A 24,181-nucleotide genomic window follows, 5' to 3' on the forward strand; every position below is an offset into this window, starting at 1 on the left:
GAGTTCTGTTGTGAAGGTTAAGTGGGAGAATTACTGTAAATACGCGGGACTTAGCGAGTTCTAAATAAAGGGTACTATGCTCTTGTAAAGAACACAGCACTAGGGAAATGTCCCTCCTTCTTTTCCTTCCTTGATTTTTAATTTGCAATGACAAACTCTCTGGAGCACCTGCAAGGTACCAGGGTCTGTACTGGACGCTGGGCACTTTGAAATGAACCAAACAGACACACAGATGGGAACCACAGACATTGGATGAGTAATTACAGAAGTGGTGAATTCTCAGACAGGAAGGGTTGTGATGGATGTATGGAAGATTTGTCTGTTCCCGGAGTGGAATGGAGTGGTTGGACGGAGCTACCCTGGGATAGTGCCATTAAACTGATCCCGAGAGGGTGACCCCAGAACCCAGAGGACTCCCAGTACAGCCCTGGCCAAGGTTTTTGGAGACTCCATAGGAGCCTTCTGCCTTTGGGCTAGCCCCTTTTACATATGCTCTTCATCTCTGGGATGAGGTTTAGTGGATAGATGGGAAGAAAAAGCAGCAAGCTTCTGGGGGGATCTGAAGCCCTTTTCAAAGCAAGCCTAGCTGCAAGAGGATGAGGGCACATTAGAAGGGCCAGCTGACCAGGGTTTGTGGGACCGCTGATTACCATGAGGCCCAGGGCAAGCCCCTTCCAGGTCTGGGATCGGACCTGTCCATCTGTGCATGCCCTCCACACCTCACGGTCTCTGCACACTTTCGGAGTCCGCTTCCATGCGCTCATAGCCTTGAGGCAGGCTTATGCTAATTAGATGTAGATTGTGTGCAGGATGGCCCTGTAGCCTTCATCTTGTCACATGGGAATGTGTCCCCTGGGGTCAACTTCCAGCACCACACAGATGGTGCAGACTGCAGACCGCCTCTCTCTCTTTCCTTCACTATATCTCTATCTTCCTGGACAACTGTGGGGAGGGACAAGGTGAGGGTGGGGAGGGTGCCCTCCAGAGAACACCGTTCTGTGTCCTCTGTGGAGATACACAGAGCAGAGGGGACCTAAGCACGCAAGCATTAAGAATGACACAAGGCACCCAACATTCAAATCAACACCTATGTTGAGCTCCTTCTGCTTACAAGGAACCATTCTAGCAGTGAACAAAAGAGCTCTTAAATTGTGGGGGGGGGGGATCATTTAATCCTAACTTCTCCTTTTTCAGAGAAGGGAAAGGAGGCCTGGCAGCAAGAAGGGATGGTGTGCTTGTCCCAGGCAAGGTCATCTGGATCTCTGGTTCCAGATCCCTGGTTCTGGGCTGGTGGTACAACCCCCTGAGAGTGACTACTGTTGATTAGGTTATTTTCATACAGAAATAAGTCCCCGTCACCATCATCCACCCCGGTCCCACTCCTGCTGAAGTTCAGTGATTTACTTTCGCCACTTACACTCCAGATAAATATTTTCTTCTGAACTTCTGAAGCCACTGCTTCAAGGTTCTCATTTCCCTTAACGTGTTTCCTCTTGGTTCCACTGAAAAGCCTCTCTCTGCCCTTCCTCTCTGCCTCCCGGGGCTAAGCTGCCTCTTAGTCCATGGCTCTGTGTAGCAGAGTCTGGCCTTTCTCACTGTGTCTCTCTTCTCTCTCAACTGCAAACAGAGGGGGCTTGAGCCTGGGTCCCAAGCCCCAGGAAGGTTCTGAACTGAGGGCACCCTACAGATGTGTAAACATTTTACCTTGTTCACCCAGCTAGCCACCTTCCAAAGGCAACAGGAAAACCAGGGATGGGAGAGCCCCTGGCAAAATAAAAAACCTGCAGGGAGAGAGCGAGAAAGAGAGAGAATGAAAGAGGGAAAAGGGATCCCGTTTCAGACATTAATTTTCTCATTAGAAGAATTTTCTCTTTGAGGGGGGTGGTTCGCCAGGGGAGCAAGAGAAGGTGAGCTCAGAGGTGGGATGGGGAGCCCAAGCGTGGCAGCTCTAGGAACTTTGCTCTCACTGATCCCCATAGCAAGTGGCAACACATAGAGCTGGGGTAGCCCGTTCCAAATCTGGAGTCAGAGCTTCCGCTTTGGAAGGGTCCATGGGGAGGTAGCTTTTCACAGGCAGTGTCCTGACAGCAGCTAAGCAGATGGGAGTTGTGATTTCTAAGTAGGCTTTGCCAGTGGCTTTGGGGAGGACTCTTGCTTTTTTTGAGCCTTCATCCTCCCAGCTCTTGCTACATCAGTCAAGATGCCTTCAGGTACCATCTCCCTTTGGCCTTTCTGTATTGTGTTTCTCGCCATGTCCTCCTTGTCATCACTGACATCACTCCCAGACTTTCCAGCATCTTAAAAATGAGCTCCCACTTGGACGGCTACTGTATGCCAAGGATGGCGTATCCACTGTATCTTTTAAGTATGACAGCACACTTAAAGAGAGATCTAGTCAAGAGGGAGAAGAGCTGCAGAGGTGAAGTGATTTTCCCCAGATGTACAGCTAGTAATTCTTTTATCAGAATTACCCCAAGTCCAAAGATCCTGCTTGCTCTGTGGTACCGAGAAAACACCCTCTCTTCTGACTCTCCCTGTCCTTTAGCCATGAAGACCTGAGTTAAGTTGATTCTGTTTGTCCTTTTTCCTTCTCTGGATGTATTTGGAATCCTTCCTGTGCTCCTTCATGAGACACTTGCTGAGCGCCCGCTGTAGACAAGGAATGGTATAAGGTCCTAGGCAGGATACAGATGGCCCAGCCAGAGTCCTCACTTTCAAGAAGCCTCCAGTCTAGCAGGACTCCAAAACCAGAGAACAAGTGTCTGGTTGCCTTAAAGTAAAATGAGTGCAGAGGAGAGATGAGCATTCCTCACAGGGCTATCACGGAGAACTTCTTGGAAGTTCTTGGCAGCTTTCACACATCCTAGGGAAGGAGCTAGAAACCAAGTGGGCACCCCTCGGGCACTCAGGACCCCACTGAGCCACATAAGAAACCCCAGGTTTCTGTTTTAGCCATGGGGAAACCTGGAGACACAGAAAAGCAGACTGGGACCAGGCATGTGAGGGGGACCTCATTCAGTCCCCTCCTTCACCAGATAGAGAACCAAGATCCAGAGGAGGTACTCAGTGCTTCACCAAGCTTGCCCAGCCTGTGAGAGCAGGTTGAATTTGTGAGAAGACTCCAGCCATTGCCTGAGGGACTGTTGGGCAGGGAGTTGGAGGAGAGGTATAGGCTGACTTAGATGCCAAGCCAAAACTGCCCTCTGCATCAGCTGCTAACAGAGATTTATGCAAGTTCAACGCCCCAGTACCCACAAAGGAGTAGAGACCGCGTGGGCCTCCTCTGTTGATTTTGCTGGAAGCTCTCCATGCTTGTTTGGTGAATGCTAATGGCCGATGCACGCTCAGAGTTATGGGGACCACAACAGGTCTCCAGCTCAGAGTAAGGACTGTCCTCCTAAATGAGCATCTTGTATTCATTCCCATCTCTCTCTCTTTATCCTCCCACCTGGCCTTGTACATCATCCCACACTTAAAATAGACTCTTAATTAGAAAGTCCTCTTCCCCATCCAACAGCCTGTCTGTGCCAAGGATACTGGGTATATTCCAGAAAAGCTGAGGAATGGGGATTGGTGATTATAAAGATAATTCGATCCAGAGAGAATCTGCTAAATGACTTCCTGGGGTTCCCAGAGTAAGTCTAGAGACATCAGCCTTGCGACCTTCCCAAATACTCAGCTTGTGGTACCCCCAGGCAGGTGGTGTGTTCTGGATCCCTGGTGGCTTTGATGAGGAAGAAGGAAGCCCCCGCAGAGTTAGTGCACAGGGTAGTGAATGCCAGGGTCTGATGGATCGAGGAAGCACTGACCAAATATTTGACCTTTAACCCATCCATCTCTTCCTTCCTTTAGAATCCATATCTGCCTCTGTTCACTTAACATCACCACCTTAAGAGTGTTACATGGATTAAATGAACTCACACATAGACCTTAGTACAATACAGAGGCTTGGACAATTTAAGTAATGAAGGAGTCCCCAGCACCTTTTATGTTAAGAGGATGCTTTTCATTTCATTCTTTTGCAAATATTTGCATTAGTGTCAGAGAAAAGCAAGCTGAATTGGGTCTCAGGACATTTGTTAATGATACTGTGTAACCTGACAAATGCCTTTCATTTTCTGGGTCTGAAATCCCTCACCTGTCAAGAGAAAAAGTTGGAAGTGGTGATCTTTAAAAACCTTTCCAGCTCAGATATTAAGCATGTCTGCCCTTCTTTGGGGCTGAATTTCAGGGCTAACCAGGACTGACTCCTGTTAGAAGGTGGAAGCATTAGCTTTGCGGCTCTTGACCCTCGCTTCTCTGGGCCAACTTTGCTGACAATTCACTATCACTGGCCATGTGATAACTGCCCATGGTGATGTGTGCTCAAAATTTTGGTGACTGTAGTAGGGGCCCTCCTTCTCAGTGAGCATCTTCTATTCATTATTACCCCCACCCCCCAATTCTCCTCTTGCCTCCTATGTCATCCCACACTTAAAATACCCTCTTGGTTTTTTTTTTAATTTTTTTTGAGATTTATTTATTTATTAGAGCATATGCATGAGTTGGGGGAAGGGCAGAGACAGAGTCCCAAGCAGACTCCCCGCTGAGCGTGAAGCCTGACATGGGGCTCAGTCTTACCACCCATGAGATCAAGACCTGAACTGAAATCATGAGTCGGACGCTTAACTGACTGAGCCACCCATGTGCCCCTAAAATACCTTCTTAATTAGAAAGTCCCCTTCCCCATCCAACAGTCTTACAAAATCAAAGGTGTTCAGATTTCCATTATTATTATTGTTAGTATTTTCTTTAGCTCAAATACCCATTCTACAAATGCAAATCTTTCTTGTATGTTCCATGTTCAGAACCAATAAAAGTGAAGCAGCTTGGGCTCACATAGTGGTGAGAGGCCCCCAAAGCCAGCTTGCCCATCCTCTCTGTTCCTCTAGCCCTCACCTTGCCCTAAGGCTGGTCCCAGAGGCATCATTAGGAATTGGCAGATCCTGCAGAGCACGGTTCGAGAACTGCTGGTCTAGGACATCCTGATATAAGTTTTATCAGAGAGAAGTAACTTTGTGCCCTTCCTCCATCCTTTATTGACGCATCTTTCTCTCTTCGGGTCACATAGGGCTATATGACAAATGTTCTTATACCTCGCGTGACCGAGGATGGGTCGTGGGAATTCACACCGTCAGTGACCAAGGCAACAGAGACCCCCGCTACTTTTTCTCCCTGAAGACAGACCGGGCCCGGCAAGTGACCACCATTAATGCCCACCGCAGCTACCTCCCGGGCCAGTGGGTACACCTAGCCGCTACCTACGATGGGCAGCTGATGAAGCTCTACGTGAATGGTGCCCAGGTGGCCACCTCTGGGGAGCAGGTGGGCGGCATCTTCAGCCCGTTGACCCAGAAGTGTAAAGTGCTCATGCTGGGAGGCAGCGCTCTGAATCACAACTACCGCGGCTACATTGAGCGCTTCAGTCTGTGGAAGGTGGCCCGGACTCAGCGGGAGGTCCTGTTGGACATGGAAACCCATGGCCTCCACACTCCTCTACCTCAGCTCCTCCTCCAGGAGAACTGGGACAATGTGAAGCGCACCTGGTCCCCCATGAAGGACGGCCATGTCCCCCAAGTGGAACTCAGCAGTGCCCATGGCTTCCTGCTGGACACGAGTTTGGAGCCTCCCTTGTGCGGGCAGACGTTGTGTGACAACACAGAGGTCATCGCCAGCTACAACCAGCTCCCGCGGTTCCGCCGGCCCAAGGTGGTGCGCTACCGCGTGGTCAACCTCCATGACGACAACCGCGAGAACCCCACGGTGAGCCGCCAGCAGATCGACTTCCAGCACCGGCAGCTGGCTGAGGCCTTCAAGCACTACAACATCTCCTGGGAGCTGGAGGTGCTGGAGGTGAGCAACTCCTCCCTGCGCCACCGCCTCGTCCTGGCCAACTGCGACATCAGCAAGATCGGGGACGAGAGCTGTGACCCCGAGTGCAACCACACGCTGACTGGTCACGACGGCGGGGACTGCCGTCAACTGCGCCACCCTGCCTTCGTGAAGAAGCAGCACAATGGGGTGTGCGACATGGATTGCAATTATGATCGGTTCAGCTTCGATGGCGGAGAGTGCTGTGACCCCGAAATCACGGATGTCACCAAGACTTGCTTCGACCCCGACTCTCCGCATAGGTAAGACCTGCTGGGCAGGCGATGCCCAGCTGTGAGCTGACTCGGTCCCCCCAACATTGCATAGGCAAGGTGCCTGAGACTCCTAGGGGTTCTGGAACTTGGTGAATTTTCCAGTTTGCATGGCAGCTTGGTGACCGAGGCCAGGCCCTTACAGTTCTCATGGGGACGGTATGCGAGGATAGCCATCACAACAGTATTCGCTGAGCCCCTGCCGTGGGCTAAGAGGGAAGACAAGCCCTGTCTTCTCAAGGGGCTCAGATTAGAAACTGGGTGATGGGAGCCGCATACAGATAACTGTCATAATGTATGTGGTAGAGTGGGGTACAGCGCATTATCCAGGACGTAGTCCCTAGCCACATGGGACTGTTTAAATCAGTTGAAATTAAGTAAACTTAAAATCTGGCCTGGGTCATATGAGCCACATTTCAAGTACTCAGCAGCCTTGTGGGCTAGTGGCTACCATGCCTGACAGAGCAATAGGGACCACGCACCCCGGCTGAATGTTCGTTCTGTTGCACTGTGCTGGTAAAGCTGGGATCAGCTGGGTCAGACAGCCTGGGTTCAGGTTTCAGCCATACTGTTTCCTCACTTGGTGACCCGTTAGAAGCCGTGTCTTCCTCTGTAAAGTGGAAGTAATAAAGCACCTGCTTTGTGAAGCTGCTCTGGGGATGGAGAGGTGGCGTATAAAGCGTGGTCTCTCTTACGGTGGCTGGCAGGCCACGAGCTCTCAGTAAGCATATTTGCTATTACTTGTGTCAGGAAGGTGGCGTGTGCTGTGTTTAGGGAGTGCCAAGGGAGATCAAAGAGGAAAAACTGACTTGCATCTTGAATATCTCCAGAAAAGCTTAGATACAGTTTGGACATCCAAGATTGGGTTGGGGGAGGGAGGAGGGCGCTCCAGGCACAGGGACTTCGTCCCCTCCTGAGAAGAGGGTAGAAAGGGGAAGCTTCTGTCTAAGGCTTCGCTTAGCCTCTGCTTGCACTATCAACTCTAACCAGCACCCCCCAAAGAAAAGCCCAGAGGGGAACCCGTGGGTGATCTATATTCAATATGGGCCTAGTTCCAAGCCAGAGAGACAGTCAACATCCACTTTCCCGATCTCTCAGATTCACGCTGAACTTTTCCATTCTGTCCAGCGCACAGGACCCTGGACTTGCTGATAGCTCGAGCACATTTGCCGACCTCTGCAGGTTTTCTGCTGACTCTTCTCTTTATGTCTCTCTCAAAAGAGCAAGGGCCTCCCATGCACAGACAAAATACCTATGTGCAAAGGAATGACGATGCTGGCAGGAGAATGTCGTGCCTGGCAGCAAGCCAGAAAGCACGTCAGCTCAGCCTGCTGGCACCAGGCAGGCCCTGGACTCTCACCTTGGTTCAGAGACATGAGCAGCCTGAGTGGGAAGAAGCCTTGCTGTGTGGCCGGTTCCTTCCAGGTCACAGTGCACTTTCATCTCTGCTCTCATTTGGAATTTGACAGAAGTTGGTAAGGAAGGCAAGGCAGGGGTTAGTATTTGCATTTGACTGACAGAGAGCTAGAGGAGCCCAGCAGATAGAATGACTCGGCCAAGGTCATGGGTCAGGAGAGTCATTCAGCTAAGTCACAAATGCAAGTCTCTGAGATTAAGGTAGTGCGTGCTCTCCTGAGCTGGACTCCCAGGGGTTACCCATGTGCCCAGGCAGAATGGGCATGGAGGAGGGCAGAGGGCCACGGATAGCTGGAAGTCATTCACCCATTTATTTGCCCATTCATTTGTTCCTTCTTTCATGCATGCATTCATTCATACAACGAATGCTTGTTCAGCACCTACCAAGTGCCAGGAGGGTGGGTACCCTTAGCCCTATTGTGCTGAAGGAAATTCGGGATCCAGAATGACATAGGGATTTAGCCAAGGTCACTCAGCTAATAAAATGGAGAGCTTGGATTCAAATCCAAGTCTATTGACTCTAAAGCTCCCACTGAAGGGAGGTATTTTTAAGTCAAAGAAGCAGTAAGAGGCAGAGTTGAAGGGCGGGAGTGGCAGGCAGGGCGGCTTCACTAAAGCCTTGGGAGAAAACTGCTGAGTTGATTGGGTCAGGACCTAGGGCAGCTGGCCTTTGTGGCGGGTGCGCTGTCCTGCTGTGGAGGGGCCGCGGGGGGCCCCAGGTCCCAGATACCTCACCAGCAGCAGACAGACTTGGCAGCCTCCAACAGGCTCCTCTTTTCTAAGTGAGGGGACGGCCTGCCCAGAATGTCTGTGAGCAGCCATGTCTAAGCTCTGTGACATCTCACGCCAGAGCATTTGTTTGCTGGCTGGGAAAGTCAGGAGCCCTGGGTGAGTCCCATCAGGCAATGTGTCATCTCCTGACGGGGCTGGGGGTGACGGCGTCTGGGCTGTGTCAGCTCCCCTGTGCGCAGAGAGAAACCTGGGGATGTTTGCAGAGAAATATTTGCTTTGTGACTTTAAGAAAAGGGAGGGAGGGAAGGAGGAAGGAAGAAAGAAAGAAGGGAGAGAGGAAGGCACCTTTAGTAGAAGCGGTGAAAATTTGATTGACATTATCTAGGGGATTTTTAATAAAGAGCTAAACTTAATTCTCAAGATCCTCTATCTCTTTCTCTCTCCCTCTCCTCTCTCTCTTTTTCTGTTTTAATGGGTAAAGACAATAAAACTATTGACTACTTCTCAGTCTATGGTAAGGCACCAATTTTGTTTTTTCCCCCTGTATATTGCAAACCAATACCTTTGAAATACACAGCAAAAAATGAACCCATATAAAATGAAATACCACAGGAGTGTCAGCGTCAGAGTGTCAGAGTGCTTGAAAAGTTTCTCCATTCCTGTATGCAGTGTCCCGTAGACTAGTAAGTGGGTTCTTGCACTGCCTCCTTTGAGTAGCTCTGATTAAAACTCATCATTCTGACAATTTATGTAGTGATTCCATTGAGTAAAATAAGATTCCCCCATAATGCAGCTGGGCAGACCAGTGAACTCCGTCAGAGAAGTGTTTCTTTTAACACGTTTAGACTCCAGGAGAGCACCTAATCCGAGGTCAAATGTCAGACCTAGAAACATCCTCAGAGATCATTGGTCCAAACCCCTCATCCCCCATAGAGGGAAACTGAGGCCAAAACTCACACCGTCCATTAGTGGTCAAACTAGGGTTGGGTTGCTCTGGATTTCTGATTCCTGGTCATCTGCTGTGGCACAGCTGTCCAGCGCCGTCCCAACGACATCCTGGACGGTCACAGGTCCCTGCCCCCTCACGTTCTGTCCTCACTCTGCCCAACTATCCCCGAGAGCTTGGGGTTATGGAGTGCTTGAGTGAATGAGTTTGGGAGAGAAGTGCATAATGGCCTTGGGGTTCCATGAACCCCTGTAAAACTATTAGAACCACACTGGCAGCTAGTTTTCCTTATTAAGGGGCCAGAATGAGAATAGCCAGTGAAGGATGTGCACAAAGAGAGGGACTGGACAGTGAGTGGCAAGAGCTGTATATCATAACCACTAACCGCATTTGGCCCGGATGAGAAAATTCTCCTGGGGCCATGACTATAGGGCCATGATACACGCACTTCAAGTCTCCAGAGGCCTATCCTGTGGGAAAGGGAACAGAATTCCTCTATATGGTTTCTAAGCCCTGGCTAGGGCTGGGGTGCTGTAATTATAGGAGGCCGCTCAGAGCTGAGTAACAGATGATGTCATCCCCCCTCAGAATGGTGCTCCCAGGGGAGGACTTCTCTGCAAGGGAGTGAGCGCCCTGTCACCTGAGGCATGCACAGTGAGGATTACGGCAGTGCTGTAGAGAGTAGCCTTGATGGTTTTGGGATTGAGCCCGGCACAGCCCAACTCTTTGCTGGTATCTTCCTCCCATAGTGTTAATGTAACCACATGGTAACATTTGGTTACGGACATTTCTTGGGTATGTGTATCCCTGCCAGGCCCTCTGCTCTTCACTGGGGATGCTGCAATGAATGGGAGGCATCCCTCACCACTAACGGGCTTTCACTTTGGTGGGGAATCCTATTCACCCATAAGAAGCTCTGATCCATGACACCCAGGTGGACAAGAGCTCTGTGGGGGCAGAGATCTGCTCGGATGAGGGGAACAAGGTGGGTTGGCTGGCGGAGGCATGCTGGGGATGGGCAACACTTTCGAAGGTAGAGATGCAGGCTGCATAGGCCAGGTCCTGGCAGAAAACAGGTGATACATTCAAACAGAACAATTAAGGAGAGTTGAAGGAGGGGCTCATTTGAAGGAGAGGCTATTCAGAACAGGGTAGGCAGGATTTAGGACAGTCGCCAAGGCCAGAGTCAGTAACAGTGGGGAGCCATTTCCATCCTTGGCTTGGAAGGGCAAGAAGAGAGAGTGGCTTGGGAACCTACGAGAGTGTGAGCAGGGGACTCCTGGGCAGCCGTGGTAACTCTCTGTAAAGAGGGGTAGCCAACCTACTGGAGCCCCCAGGCCAGAAGGGAGCCAGGAGAGTAAATGCTATGTTGTCATTCTCTTCTGCTTTCCCGCCTTCTGCTAGAAGTCACAGGGCAAAGGAACCCATAGATGCACCCCAAAGAGGCCAGCCTCCCCAGGGCACAGAGCAGGGCGGAGAGGGACAGGCAACGGATGTGGATGAGCAAACAGCATGTCCAGAACACAGAGGAAGACAGCCCATGCGGAGGACACGGGAGAAGCAAGGGGACCGGAGGGGAGGAAGGGCTTGGAGAATGAGTCTTCTGTACGGCTGAACCCAGACCATGAGGACGGGAGGGTCTGCTTTATCTCATGGCAGACTAATAGCAGGTTAAACCCTTCCTTCCTGCTTCTCTCCCTGTCTTCACTTCCTTCCTCCCTTCTTTCCCTTCCCTCCCCTCCTTCCCTTTCCCTTCCCTTCCCTTACTTCCTTCCCTTTTTTTCTTCTTTTCCTCTCCCAGTGAATATTTGTTGAATGCTCCCTCTGTGCCGGCCCAGACTCTGCCTTTTGGAGCTCACCATCTAGTGGAAGAGACAGACAAGAAAGCATGCCATTGTGATCACGGGTGTGAAAGAAGGCTCCCCAGTGTCAGCCAGGAGGAGCCGTCTGTGTGAGCCGTAAACGTTTTTCTATCAGACTGGCCATTTAGAAAAAGACATTCCAATGAACTTGGCCATTCTCTACAGTGGTGGAGACGAGCCAGGTGGGCAGAATTTCATCTGCAGCCATTAGACATGTCTACTAACAAGTTAGAATGCATTTCACATGCCTTTTTATAGATTAAAGGGAAAAACCTGAGTATTAAGGGAAACCCCTGGTATCAGGAACTCCAGGGGCATTTGACACTTTGGGCTGGCTGCATGTACCCCATTGTGAGAGTATATTGCAACAAACCCACTGAGCTTCTGTTTGTATCCTCCAAATTGCAAGCTATGGCACAGTTAGGTGAACTTGACCTTTGTTCATGAATATCTGCTTGTATACAATTGGAAGATAGAAAAAGACTTCCCTTGTACACTGTTGGCTCATAGGGAAACATTTTCTTTGTCTTCCCTTTATTATTATTTTTAATGGAACAAGGGCGTTCCCCGGGGGCCATGCTATTTTTTTTGGACCCAAGCTGACATTGCTGGAAGTCTTTGGAAAGGACTGCATTTAGCCTTGAGGCAGGCTCCTCGACCCCTCTGCCAGCACTACAGTTCTCTTCAGTGGCCTCCCCGTCCCCTTGTCAGAGACCGTTAAATGGTTTGCCTTCCCCTGTTGGGGTCTCTTCTTTTTTGGGATGATCTCGTGAAACATACACTTCCTTATCCCAAGTTCTCCCCAAATCTGGAAAAGTTGCATGGAATCAGGGACTTTCTGGGCTGAAAGGAACAGCGGCAGGGTCCAGCCCTCTCTTGCTATAGATGAGGAAGCTGAGCTCCCAGGAGGGGCAAGCACTGACCCAGGCCTCCCAGTGAGAGTGAGGCTAAACTGAGAGCAACACCCAGGATTTCATCTCCTAATTCCAAGGCATTCCTACCCTCCTCCATTGCCATGGTCTCTTAGAAGCTTCGGATTTGCAACTTGGAAAAGTTCTGTTTAGTATGGTTGTGTTCTTCCCCATCGTCCGTATTTTGTTAAGACACTTTTATACCCAGGGCACTGTGGTAACTTCCCTAGGGATCCAGCCTGTGATTTGTGTCCTGAAGGTGCTTACATTCTGTGGTTTAATGACATTTTGTTACAGTCATTCAAGAGATGGTGAGAAGGCAGGTGATTCATTTCTCAGTGAACCACACAGATGATCAGGCTTGCATGAGCTCTGAAAAAAAGGCAGGATCCCTGTGGGTTGAGGAAGTCAGAAAAAGTTTTCTGGGAGAGGAGGTATGCAAACAGACCACCAGAATTCACAGGCTTTGTAATGACAGAAAAGAACAAAGAATGAGGTGGGAAGGTGAGGGGAGGGTTCCAGGAAAAGGTAAGTCTACTTGGGCCTTCATGTGGTTGAATGCCATGATTTGTTTTTCTGGCTATGGAGCTCTGAGAATCAGACTGATACAGAATGAAGGGAGGATTCAGGAGAAATCGATGCTAGGTCCCGGCTCAGCAGTGTCTTAGCTATGCAATCGTGCGCAAGTCTCATAATCTCCTTGAGCCTCCATTTCCACATCTATGGAAAGGGAATAATAATAATATCTGACCGCCTGGATCATGTGGTTGCCTTGAGGGTCACATAAAATAATATCCCAGCAAGAGTTCTGGGAAGAGTTAACCAGCACGCAGATGAAAGAGGGCTTTGTTATTTGTTCAGTAACTTTGTTCATTCTTTTCCAGTAATCGTGTAAGAGAAATTGCTTGGAATTTTATAATCAGAATATCAGAGTTTATTTAATGTGACTAATATTCATTAAAGCAATAACAGGAGTCAGGCCTGGTAGAGTGGAAAAGTGATATGTGTTGGAGACTGACCAGGGTCTGTATCCTGGTTCCACTCTTCATTAGCTGTCTGACCTTGGCTCGTTTCTCAGTAAGAGTTGCTGGTTTCTCATCTGTAAAAATTGGGTGAGGACAGCTCTCCGACAGCACGTCGTGAAACTTACACGAAGTCATCTGTGCCAAACCCCTGGTCACAGTGTGTGGCACATAGTAGGTGCAAGTCCCCTCCCTTCTCAAGTGCACATACGGACCCCTCTCAGTCAGCATTGTTTTCTGGAGACTGCCTTTCTTCAGGCTCATAAAAAAAAGGCCTGGCTGAAACTGCAGTACACACACTGAGAGCATTTACACAGATTACTTTCATTCTTAAAATACTGACTTTTTTGTTTTTTTAGGCCTGGTCACAGAATTGGTATTTTTAAATAAAGACCGTATAACATATCAAACCCATTGAGGTCGCACACTATTTTTGAAACGACCCAAATGTCGAACTGTGTTAGAGGACATAGTTCCGCATGGAACGATCCCGGGCGATGTTGGGATTGGTCACCATGAGTGATGTGCTAATTTGATTGAAGGTCCTAGATTTTTTTTATCATCTCCAGCCTATGTGCCTGCTTGGATGTAGATGCACAAATACCTCTATCCAGGCCATGTGTGGCAGGGTCCCATTTTCTCTGCTTCTGTCTGGGTTACCTTCATGCTTTTCATCTCAACCAAGTTCACCTTTACTCACAGGTCCCATCTGTGACTCTGCACAGGTGACTTTGGTCTTTGAGAGCAGGATAGAGGGGGAATGGAGCAAAGAGGGCTGTTTGTGGCTTCTACACATGACGTTAAGAAGGAGCTCAAAACAGGGACTTGTGAGAAGCCATGGAGGATTGGTATAGTCTCGAAAATAAATAAGAGTATGAGTTTTGGAGACCAAGCATATTTGAAATCAAGCCACTTAAACATTTCCATGACCTCGAACAAGTCTCTGACTTTATCAAAGCCTCAGATGCTTCCTCCGTGAAAGAGGGGATGAAAGTACCACAGTCTACCACATTGAGGGGCTCAGAGGATTCAGTGAAATGCTACAGGGGTCAGCCCTTTAGAACAGCACCCGCCATTGACGGAGCAATCAAAATAACAGTGGTGGTTGTTTGGGGATTTTCCGTCTCTGGGAAATCTTCTGACCTCTTACACACATATTCCCTAATTCCCAGCCCCCTCTGGATCCTGAGCCCCCTCCCTGGAACCTTCGGGCTGGAGTGGGGGTTGGAGACAAGCTAATCCCTCTCTTCTACCAAAGGCCCTTTTATTTTGGCTCCTGCAGGTTCCATTTTTAAAAAGATTGTCTTTACTCCAAAAACCCTGCACGTGCTAAATGATACCATATTCATTGTCTCAAGCAGCACACTGCAGTAAGTTTATGCATCCGCAGCATAAAGCCAAGGCATGTCTGGGATCCCAGGTGGGCCTTGCTGTGTAGCTTTCACACATCCTAGGGAAGGAGCTGGAAACCAAGTGGGCACCCCTCGGGCACTCAGGACCCCACTGAGCCACATAAGACGCAGCGTAAGAAGCCTGCTCGCCTCTCACTCTGACCACAGCAGGATCTCTGTCTCAGAGTCTACAGGGGAAAGTTGCAGGTGCTCCCTATCTCACCCCTTTTTCTGGAGGTGCATTTCCATTTCCAGCTTTCCGGATGGACGGATGGACGGATGGGCGGGAGCGCTTGGTGCCCTCTCGAGGGCCCCAGCGGGAGGCAGTTGGGGTTTTTCCACCCCGGTCTGGCCTCATCAGCACTCTCCTGTTTCTTTCACCATCCACTGGTGACACTGACCACTCATGACAGCCTCAGCTCAGCCAGACACCCTTCCAGGGTGGGAAACAAAGCAGTGGGGGTTTGAGGGAGGGTGGAATGGACAGACACCGGGACGTTTTGCGTTGGGGAGACACATTCCCCTAAATTGTGCGCGGCTCAGCTTGTACCTGCAGACTCACAGCTGGCCGATTCTCCACCTCCTGCGAGGGGACTTCCATAACCCCGCTCTCACTTTCTGGAAACACAAAACTAGTGTGTAAACGGGACCGCGTTGTGCTCATGGGTTTGTTTGCCTGAGTCCAACAGGCTCCCATCTCCTGGGTTCTTTGTTTTGTTTTGTTTTTGGAGCCATGATTTCTTGTCTCCCTCTCTCTGTGCCTTCCTTTCTTTCTCTTTTCCATGCTCTCAGTTGTTTGGGTGATCTGGGGGGGGGGTGTGGGGAGAGGGCGAGGAGATTATGGTCTCCATTTCAGGTGTCTGACGTTTGTGATTGCAGCCTTTTCTGAGTTCAAACAGCACAGCCCCCAGCCTTGAGCTTGACTCCTGCCTCCCAAACTATTTGTATGGCCACAGAGGGCAACGGTGGGCGACCAGAACGCCACACAAGCATGGACAATCTCAGGCTCTTACAGAGGGTGGGAGAGAGGCATGAGGGAGAGACAGCTCTTTCCCAGGAGGATTCATGGTAGAAAAACACAGTTTGCCCTGTGGCTTGGCAAAACATGAGGAAGGAAGTGACTAGCTATTTCCAGTGACATCTTAGCTAGCATGGTGTAAGTCAGTTCTTTTATTTTAAATTCTTCATCTGTAAAATGGGAGGATTTGCGTAGGATGTTTCTAAGATCTGTTACTATTCATACATTTTCAAATCAGACATTGTAATCCAGGTTGCAGGCCTATGGGGACTGCAGCTGGAATACAAATGGGAAGCTTGACATCGAAAAGGTATGAGTAAGGCTGTGTGTTGACACTGGGGACATCCAGGGTTATAAGAGACCATCCCTCAGCCTTCAAAGTATTTACCAGCCCCTCTGGCCAATTGAGTCTGATGTGTTCAGTGTAGAAGTAAAGGAACAATTATACTCTCTGACAACTGGAATGAATCTGACTCCCAATACTCAGGTCTCTGTGGCAGCCTGATGGTGGCACCCTACTGGGGTAGTCTACGTGTCTGCCATTTTATTTTCCCTTAAACCCTGAAAGTGGCATCCTCTTTCCAAAAATCCATTTGAATTTAATGCGACTTTTGATAGCCTGACGTACAATCTCAGCATTATGTCCCCATACTTAAACTTTTTGATTGTCACATGACCTTTTGAGCACTCTGTTTTTAACCCCGTTAGGGACCCAAATTTGGGGATGTTACTAGACTTGTTCAAGTCATCCAGAGAGATCTCCATCTACTGTAGTGACTATTTGGTTGTGTCTCTACGTGATTCTCCTATTTGCCTACAGTCAGGCAATTTGCATGGGGCCACAGTTCAGGCTAAAATCTAGAAGTTGCCATATTGACACACATCGGTGATGATGTAATTTTTGCTCTATCCTTCCCAAACACAATATTATTCAGTCAGTCATCGTATAAGTTATAATGGCTTATGTGGCTCAGAATTAGAGCCAGACTACACAGTCTACTGAAAAATCGCCTGCACCCAGGACATGGTGGCTGCTACGCCTTATGAAAAGCAGTGATTTGGCTTTATTTTAATTGCACTTCAAGTGGACGACAAACCACAGGGTGCTGGTGAGCTGGGTACATTCTGCTTAATGTGGTCAGTTCTATTATTTATCAATTGTGGTTTTGATTCTCTAAGAAGAAAGAGAGGTGGTGGGAAGAGCTCACTTGTGGGCTCGGGAACTGCACACCTGTGTTGTGAAAACAGTAGTTCGATGTGCGATGGTCACATTACTGTTCTGGTACTTTCGAACCCACCATTGTACTTTAATTGTTATTTCTCTTTACCTGTCAAGGTATTCTTCATGTTTCATGGCTTCCTGAAAAGAAGTAAACTCTGAGAATATGGGGCTATCAAAGTAGAGATTATAAAACCCCAAGAAAAGATCTTAGGGAAGTGACTATTCCTTCTACAGTGCGTGTGTGTGCATGCACACCTGTGATGTGCAGGCACGGTGCTAGGTGCTGGAGGCCCGGCAATGAATATTTCACAAGAAAGGTGTGATCTTGCACTCATGGAATTTTCTGCAGGTAGATAAGTAGCTAGTTGGATAAATGCTTTAGAGAGAAGTCCAAGGTCTGAGGGAACGCAGAGGATGGGTACTTGACTCATCGAGGGTCAGAGTCACTTCTAGGCTGAGTCACGCTAACCAAGTGAGTAGAGCTCAGCTTGCCAGGAACCAGGTGTTCTGACTCTTTGCCTTCTGCCCCAGCAGTCTCTGAAAGCCATTTTCAAAAAGGCAAATGAGAAAAATAGGAGCTGAGTAGATCCTAGTGAAAGGGTATTCATTTATCACTAGCGTCGTCTCTTCTGAGATTATCTTGTTCTTTCCTTAGGAGGATTACTCCAGTATCCTTTATTTTATTATGTGAAGGGCATCTTAAATGGTGTGTGTGTGGGGGGGAGGCTCATCTTCACATGCTTTATTTATTTGTCAGAATGTAAAATTCATACTTCCTCCCCGTTTTTTTTTTTTTTTTTTTAATGACCCAAAGCTCTGAGAACCTCTCCATTGGCCCTCCTACCTCTGAATCAGCACCTTCTCCTCCACCCAAATCCTCAGGATTCTCGATCCCACTCCTCTCCAGGTCTCATCCTGATCCCATTCTGCAGAAAGCTGCAGACCAGTGACTTTCCTGAGAGTTGTCCTTCCCCGTGACTTAGCAGAGGGCACAACCCCAGGGAGCCAACTCTCCTGGTGGGCCTACAGTTTTAGGCAGCAATATCAGGGACTTTGAAGTATAGAATCTGAGCCTGATAAATGAGAAATACTCCAGTGGTACAAATTAGAATCCAGACCCATCATTTCACCTCCTCTTTCTCCTACCCACATCCAGTATTACGTTGTTCCCCATGAATAAATACCTTTCCTTTTTTGATAGTCTCAGACCCACCTGCTTTTCTGCAAGTCCCTGCTAGGGTCTTTACTGCCATCCCTCCCTTTGTGCATCTTCCACATTCCTCCAGAAAGGAAAGAAAGGGTCTGCTCAGAGCCTTCAGGACACTGTCCATCCACTATAACCTGGTATATAAGACCTGTCCGATGTGGCCATTGCTGACCCCTCCAGGCCCACCTTGTGGAGTTGTTCCCATGTTCCCGGCTTTGCAAGTGCACCAGATACCTTGGAAGGTCCTACCCTTCTCCTGCTCTTTCAGGCTTCCTGGCTTTCTGGAGCCCCTGCCCTTTACCCTGTCTCCTACACTTGGCCCGATATCCAACCAAGGTTTGTTCTTCGTATGAAAAGCCCAGTGATGTCTTAGCCACCTTCAGCTGGGTAAATGTCATTGTTCTGTGCTTCCCTCCCATTCAGCGCCCCCTGTGTGAAAACACATGTCATTAGAGAAGGTTAGATATTAATGATTAGGGATATGGTCTGCAATATCCAACAGATGAGCGGCCATATCCCGCCTCCCACACCTGTAGCCAGGTAGAGGGACCTTGGAAAAATGGCGTCACCTCCCTGGGTCTCAGTTTCTTCCCCTATAAACTGGGGATACTCCTACTTAACACATAGGGTTTTTGTAAAGCTTCAAAGAGATCATTTTGAAAAGTACTTCAACAGTGCCAGTGTGTCGTAAACTCCCCCAAATGGTAGGTTTTATTAGTATTATCACATTATGTTGTGATCATCTGATTATTTGTCTCACTTCCTTCATAAAACTGCTAACCCTCTGAGAGTGAAAATTGTTTCTCTTTCATATTTGTGTGCCCAGTTGCTAGCTTAGGGCATGGTTATAATAGAATCTCTGCAAGGATTGGTGAACAAAAGAGGAACCGACTGAATGAATGATTTGCAGAGAGGAGAGAAGAAAGGAAAATGAAGGCGGGGGGGAGGGAATGAACGAGTGACTTATTCAATAAAAGAAAGAAAGAATGATCGATTTTTCAATTGCTCTTTCATTGGTGCTGTTACATTTTTTTCTTAGACTGTGTGTCAGGCTTTTATACAAGAGCTGTTATTTTGGAAACCAATCATTCAGGATTCTGAGAATTTAATAAACTCTCCAAAGCACTTTATTTTTTTTTCTGTGCCTCCTCTTACAAGAGAGGCAGATTTAGACATTTCTGACAATGAAACTAAGCCAGAGAATAAAGTCCAGATCATTAGGACCCTTGGGATAAAAACACAGAATCCAGGGTTCAGCACTGGCCACGGCTTGGGGAATGCTTGTTAATTGCAACAAGGATATGGATGCAATAAACATTCTGAGGTTTATCTTGCTTTAATGACTTGCCTTGGGTAGCTTTGATCTTTATATTTAATAATCACTTTCAAATGGTCTGGTGTGTTCTGAAATTGGAGTAGTGATTCAGAGACTTGAGATCCTCCTTGGGAATGACAGGCTGCAATCAGAATTTGGAAATGGGCAGTGCTACAGGACTTGCCCTGTGAGTTGTAGAAACAGGTCGACCACCTGTGGAGGAGATAAGCACCCTGATACAGTGATGGGAGCAGGGTTCCCTGATGGGAGAAAGACGGCGGGCATTGGGAGCTAAGGCAGCGAAGGCCAGTTTCCTTCAGCTGCATGAGCAAGCTAAAAAGAGAATCATGCCTCTTGGGCCCTTTTCATGAGTTGGGCACGCTTCTTGCTTTCTCACATGTTACCTCCTTAAATTTTTATATTCTCCTGCCTAGGTTGAATTTTATAATCCCCATTTTACAGGTGAAGATAGGTTCAGAGAGGTTGAGTCCCTTCCCTAATGTCACAGGGACACTTCTTGGCAGAAGAAGTAGGACTTGAACCCTAGACTGTCTCTCTCTTAAGATGAGGCTTTTTTCAAAAAGTTATAAAGCCAATGATTACAACAATGAAGTACTTCTTGGTGTGGTAATGCCAAAAGAAAATGGTGAATACAAAAATGTGTACCATAAACTTTGATGTACTTGTGCCCTCCACTTTCATATCACTGAATGAAGAATAGACCTCAGTCCAGAACAATTCTATCTAGAACTGTACCCAAGGATATTTAATTATGAAGTAACAGAGAGTCTTACAATGTAAGACCATCTTCCATATGAATTACAAGTAGAATACGGCTCTAAGGCACTCTATTTAAATGTTATGCTGCCATGTATATATATTTTTAATTTCCCCTTTAAAAAAAGATGTTCATGTTTCTGTGGCACCCTGCTGCTCTTTCCTTTAATCTGAAAGAACTGTCACCAGCCCCTGGCTTGGAGGTGGCCCAGTCACAGCCAGGTTCATCTCAGACAAACCCTTCTCAGGTGGAGTGCATCAGCATGTGGCCAGCACCATTGCTGTGTCCTGCCTGCACCTGTCAAGAGCCTAGGGAGCAGAACTTGGGCAGGACACTTCTCAAAAATCTCCTCTGGCTCTCTCTTCAACAATGGGGACATCAGTTGGCTTCAAGTGGGAGTAGAAACAAACACTGGTCAGTCTCGATCTGGGCTCACTGTGAGACATACTTCTGATCAACCATCTGTAAAATGGGAGAGCCTGTGTATTCTGTCTCTAGAGCTGGAAAAACTCAAGCCCTCCATGATTTCACTTAAGGGACCTGTTGTTGTTGCTCTGTTTTTGAATGCAGTTCCCTTTTGCTTCCCTTTCAATAAAACAGGCCCTGACAGCCCTCTCCTTGAGATTATTATTACAGAGTTGTACCATCTCAGGCCAGTGCATTTAGGAAATATGTTATTGGCACTCACCAGCGAGTGAGATGCATAAAGAAAATATTCTAATGACAGTGGAGTTGAGAGAGCTTTGATCTCCCTCCAGAGCTGCCCTCATGGCTTTGAAATGCTGTTCTGGCAGAGGGGGAAAGTCTGGGTGCCTTGGCACTCTGGGGCTGGGCCCTCCTGCAACTGACATTCCAGGGGACCCACAATCTTCACGGTAGGACCCAGGGGCATGGGCTATGCAGGAAGCAAAGAGACACTGAGACACCTCTCTTGAAAGGCAGCTTAGGAAGAGGGTCTAAATGAGGAGGGGCTTTCCAATTTAGCCCAACATTTCCCAAACTCTGTTGGTTGTGCTGTTATTTTATTTTTGGCAGAGGCAGAGGTTAGGGTTGGGGGGAAAGGATTATGGTCACATGTGTCTGGGAACACTCACACGCTATCTGCTCTACTCCCATTTTGCATGTTAAAGGCTCTGATAATGCTTGCAGTGAAAAAATGTATGCACTGAACATTGTTTAACAGAGCATGTCCTAAACCCATTTGAATCAGAAAACTCTTTTCCTTTAAACGCACATCTGCTTCTTGTGGATTTAGCCCTCTGTAGACTGGGATTTGGAAAACACGGATCTAATTCACAAACTCACTGAACAGAAAGGGATTCTGAGCGGCAGACCGGACAGCAGAGTGTAGGGTCAGAGGCCAGACACTCAGGCAATGCAGGCTCTGTGCAGGGATGCTCAGCTGAGGGGTGCCTGGAGCTGCAGTCCCTCCCATGCTTGACTCTCGAAGCCATGCACCCTGGCAGGGAACTGTGTTCCCCTGAATGAAGAGGTGATTTACTAATTCGCGCAAAAGTGCTGCTACACATAGGCTAGTGAATGGAGGCTTGTCAGGCCCTTCTGTGTCCCTTCTTTAATGCCTTGTGCAAGTCACTTCACTTCCCTGAGCCTGGACTTCTTCAACTTGTTTTGAAGTTACACAATTTAAGAGAGTGGTACTCAACACCTGCTGATCAGTGGTCTATCTGGCTTGCTCGCTTGTTCTCTGCCTAAAGTTTTAGGGAGCACAGAGATATGAAGACTTGGTCCCCACCTACTTGAAGCTCATAGCCTGATGAAGAAGACAGGTGCTCATGGAGAAGATAAAGCAAAGCAGGGTGAGAAGTACTAGAATCAGAAGGGGGAAGCTTTGAGGAGGGAGAAGTCATTGTCAGCTAGAGGTGTGATGATTTTGGTGCTGCTAATAATTACCAGTGTGATAACAATAATGTAACAACAATAGCTTATGCTAATCAACGTGTGTCTTCTACCCCTCAGGCACTGTGTGAGGCATTTTCTTTGTGTGGCCTCTGACCCTCTGAGAGGTGACTGTCATCCTCCCATTTTATAGGTGAGGGTGGTCAAGAGTGGATGGAAGCTGGACTTTGCAGGGACGATAAGATTTTAAGAGGCAGAGACTCCAGAAGGAAATTCATGAGGCAGAGGAGGGAAACCAATAGGCATGCGTGAGGAGTGGGCATAATCGAGGGAACCCAGAAGCTCCAGAGATGAGGACACCATGAGAACTTGAGGTTGAGGTTGCTGGAGGAAGAAGAAGGTTGGGTGGTGGGGATGAGATGTGGGAAGCTGAGACCCTGAGAACCACCCAGAGGCAGACAGTTTAGGTTTTTCCTCAGTCAGAGAAAATAGGAGACCAGAGTATAAAGGGGAGTGTGGGCGCAGGCTGTCCTGAGCTGTCCCATTGAGTCCTGCCGGTCTGCTAACTGACAGAGAGGTAAAGCAACTTGCCCATGGACATCCAGCTCTGAGTAGTATTGGCATTTAAATTAGTAAACACATCGAGATTTGTATTTGTATTGATTTTCATGGAGCATGGGTAATGATTTTTTTATTTTTTATTTTTATTTTTTTTAAGACTTTTTTATTTATTTGACAGAGAGAGACACAGCGAGAGAGGGAACACAAGCAGGGGGAGTGGGAGAGGGAGAAGCAGGCTTCCCACCGAGCAGGGAGCCCGATGCGGGGCTTGATCCCAGGACCCTGGGATCACGACCTGAGCTGAAGGCAGACACTTAACGACTGAGCCACCCAGGCACCCCAATATTTTTAAATAGATTTGACCAATTTGCAACATACACATGAGGCTAACCTTCCCACAGGTACAAAATGGAAAGCCAAGGGGCCCTGGGTAAGTCTTTTTCCTTCCCTCTTCACCAATCTCCCTAGACTCTGATGACCCATCTCTATTTGACCTTCTGTGCTTTCACCTCCATTCGTTGGCAGGAGGAATTAAACATTCTCAAGGTAGGGGAAGAGAAGAAAATACCCACATGGACTCCTGCCCCCCTCTCCGAGATTTTCCCTTGATGCATTCGGGAGACACCCAGCTTGGCTCTGAATTGGTGGGAAGACCTCCGCCCACAGAAGGAAAGTTCTTAGCCACAGAGCTGTTTTTCTTTGGGTGCCCCCCCCAAAAGAGATGGAGAAAAGAGAGGCCTGGGGGGCCAAGAACCTGGATGGCTTCCATGGATTCTTCCTCTTGGGGGAAATGGAGGCTTCTCAAAGTGTGAAAAAAAAAAAACCCACATACAAGCAAGGGAGAGGCTCCAACATCCCACATGTCTGCCTTGGGCCAGGATGAGTACCACCCCTTGAAAAGATTGGCTTCTGCAATTACAACTGAACAAACAACCAATTAAAATGTCTCCCCCGCCCCACCTTACCCCATCTCTTCCTCTCACGAAGCTTTCTCAGCCTAGAGCGGCAGGGCAAAGAGATGACTTTGTCTCATAACATCTGTGTTCTCTGCCTGAGAGAATGCTTGATGGAAACGGACAAATCAATTAGAAAAAAATAAATAATGTGGGAAGGGCTGATCCAAGAAAATCTCGGCTTCTCTTTGTTTTCATTCGCCCACGCATTGTTTCCCTTTGCACCGTGGCTCTGCGTGAGCCTGGAAATGAGAGTGAGGCTGTGGAAAGAATTGGACACATCGAGATTTGTGCTTGGCGTTGTCACTATTTATGTGATCTCTGAACCCCTGTTCCTTCATCTGTAAGATGGGGATAAATAATAGGAATAGCTAAACACTGATTGAGCTTTTCTACATGCCAGGTATTGTCCTAAGTCCTTTATGCTTCCTTTATTACGTCCCAAATCCTCTGGGGAACCCGATGAGGTAGACTGTTTTGTGTGTATAGACACTGGGGCCCAGGCAGTGAAGTACATTGACCAGGGTGACCCACACATCGGGGAGGAGGAGCTGGATTCAAACCCAGGACTCTGGCTTGAGAACAAGTCATCCTACCCACAGTGCTGCATAACTTCAAATACTGCAGAGATGGGATGACAGGTGTTTGCTAGCACGGGGCTGGCATACAGCAAGTGTTTAATAAATGTTAGTTTTCTTTCTTCTTTCCTTCTCTGATCACAGAGTAGACTGGCCAAAACTCCTTATGAGGCTTCCAGGCTAAGAAGGTGAAGGTTAGAATTTCCAGGGAGAGAAAGCATGGCAGCAAG

General features: G+C 48.2%; 1 protein-coding gene across 1 annotated transcript in view; it reads left to right on the top strand.

Annotated features, from left to right (window-relative positions):
- The window catches only part of PAPPA (pappalysin 1), a 232,022-nt gene that overhangs the window by 26,716 nt on the left and 181,125 nt on the right, over positions 1-24,181 (top strand). The window contains exon 2 of the mRNA XM_028107916.2: positions 5,111-6,173. Within this exon, the coding sequence (XP_027963717.2) occupies positions 5,111-6,173 (1,063 nt within the window). The remainder of the gene's footprint in view (positions 1-5,110; positions 6,174-24,181) is intronic.

This window comes from Eumetopias jubatus, unplaced genomic scaffold, assembly GCF_037043125.1.
Source record: "Eumetopias jubatus isolate StellerSeaLion01/CBP00866 unplaced genomic scaffold, mEumJub1_p1.0 scaffold_15, whole genome shotgun sequence".
Classification (NCBI taxonomy): Eukaryota; Metazoa; Chordata; class Mammalia; order Carnivora; family Otariidae; genus Eumetopias; species Eumetopias jubatus.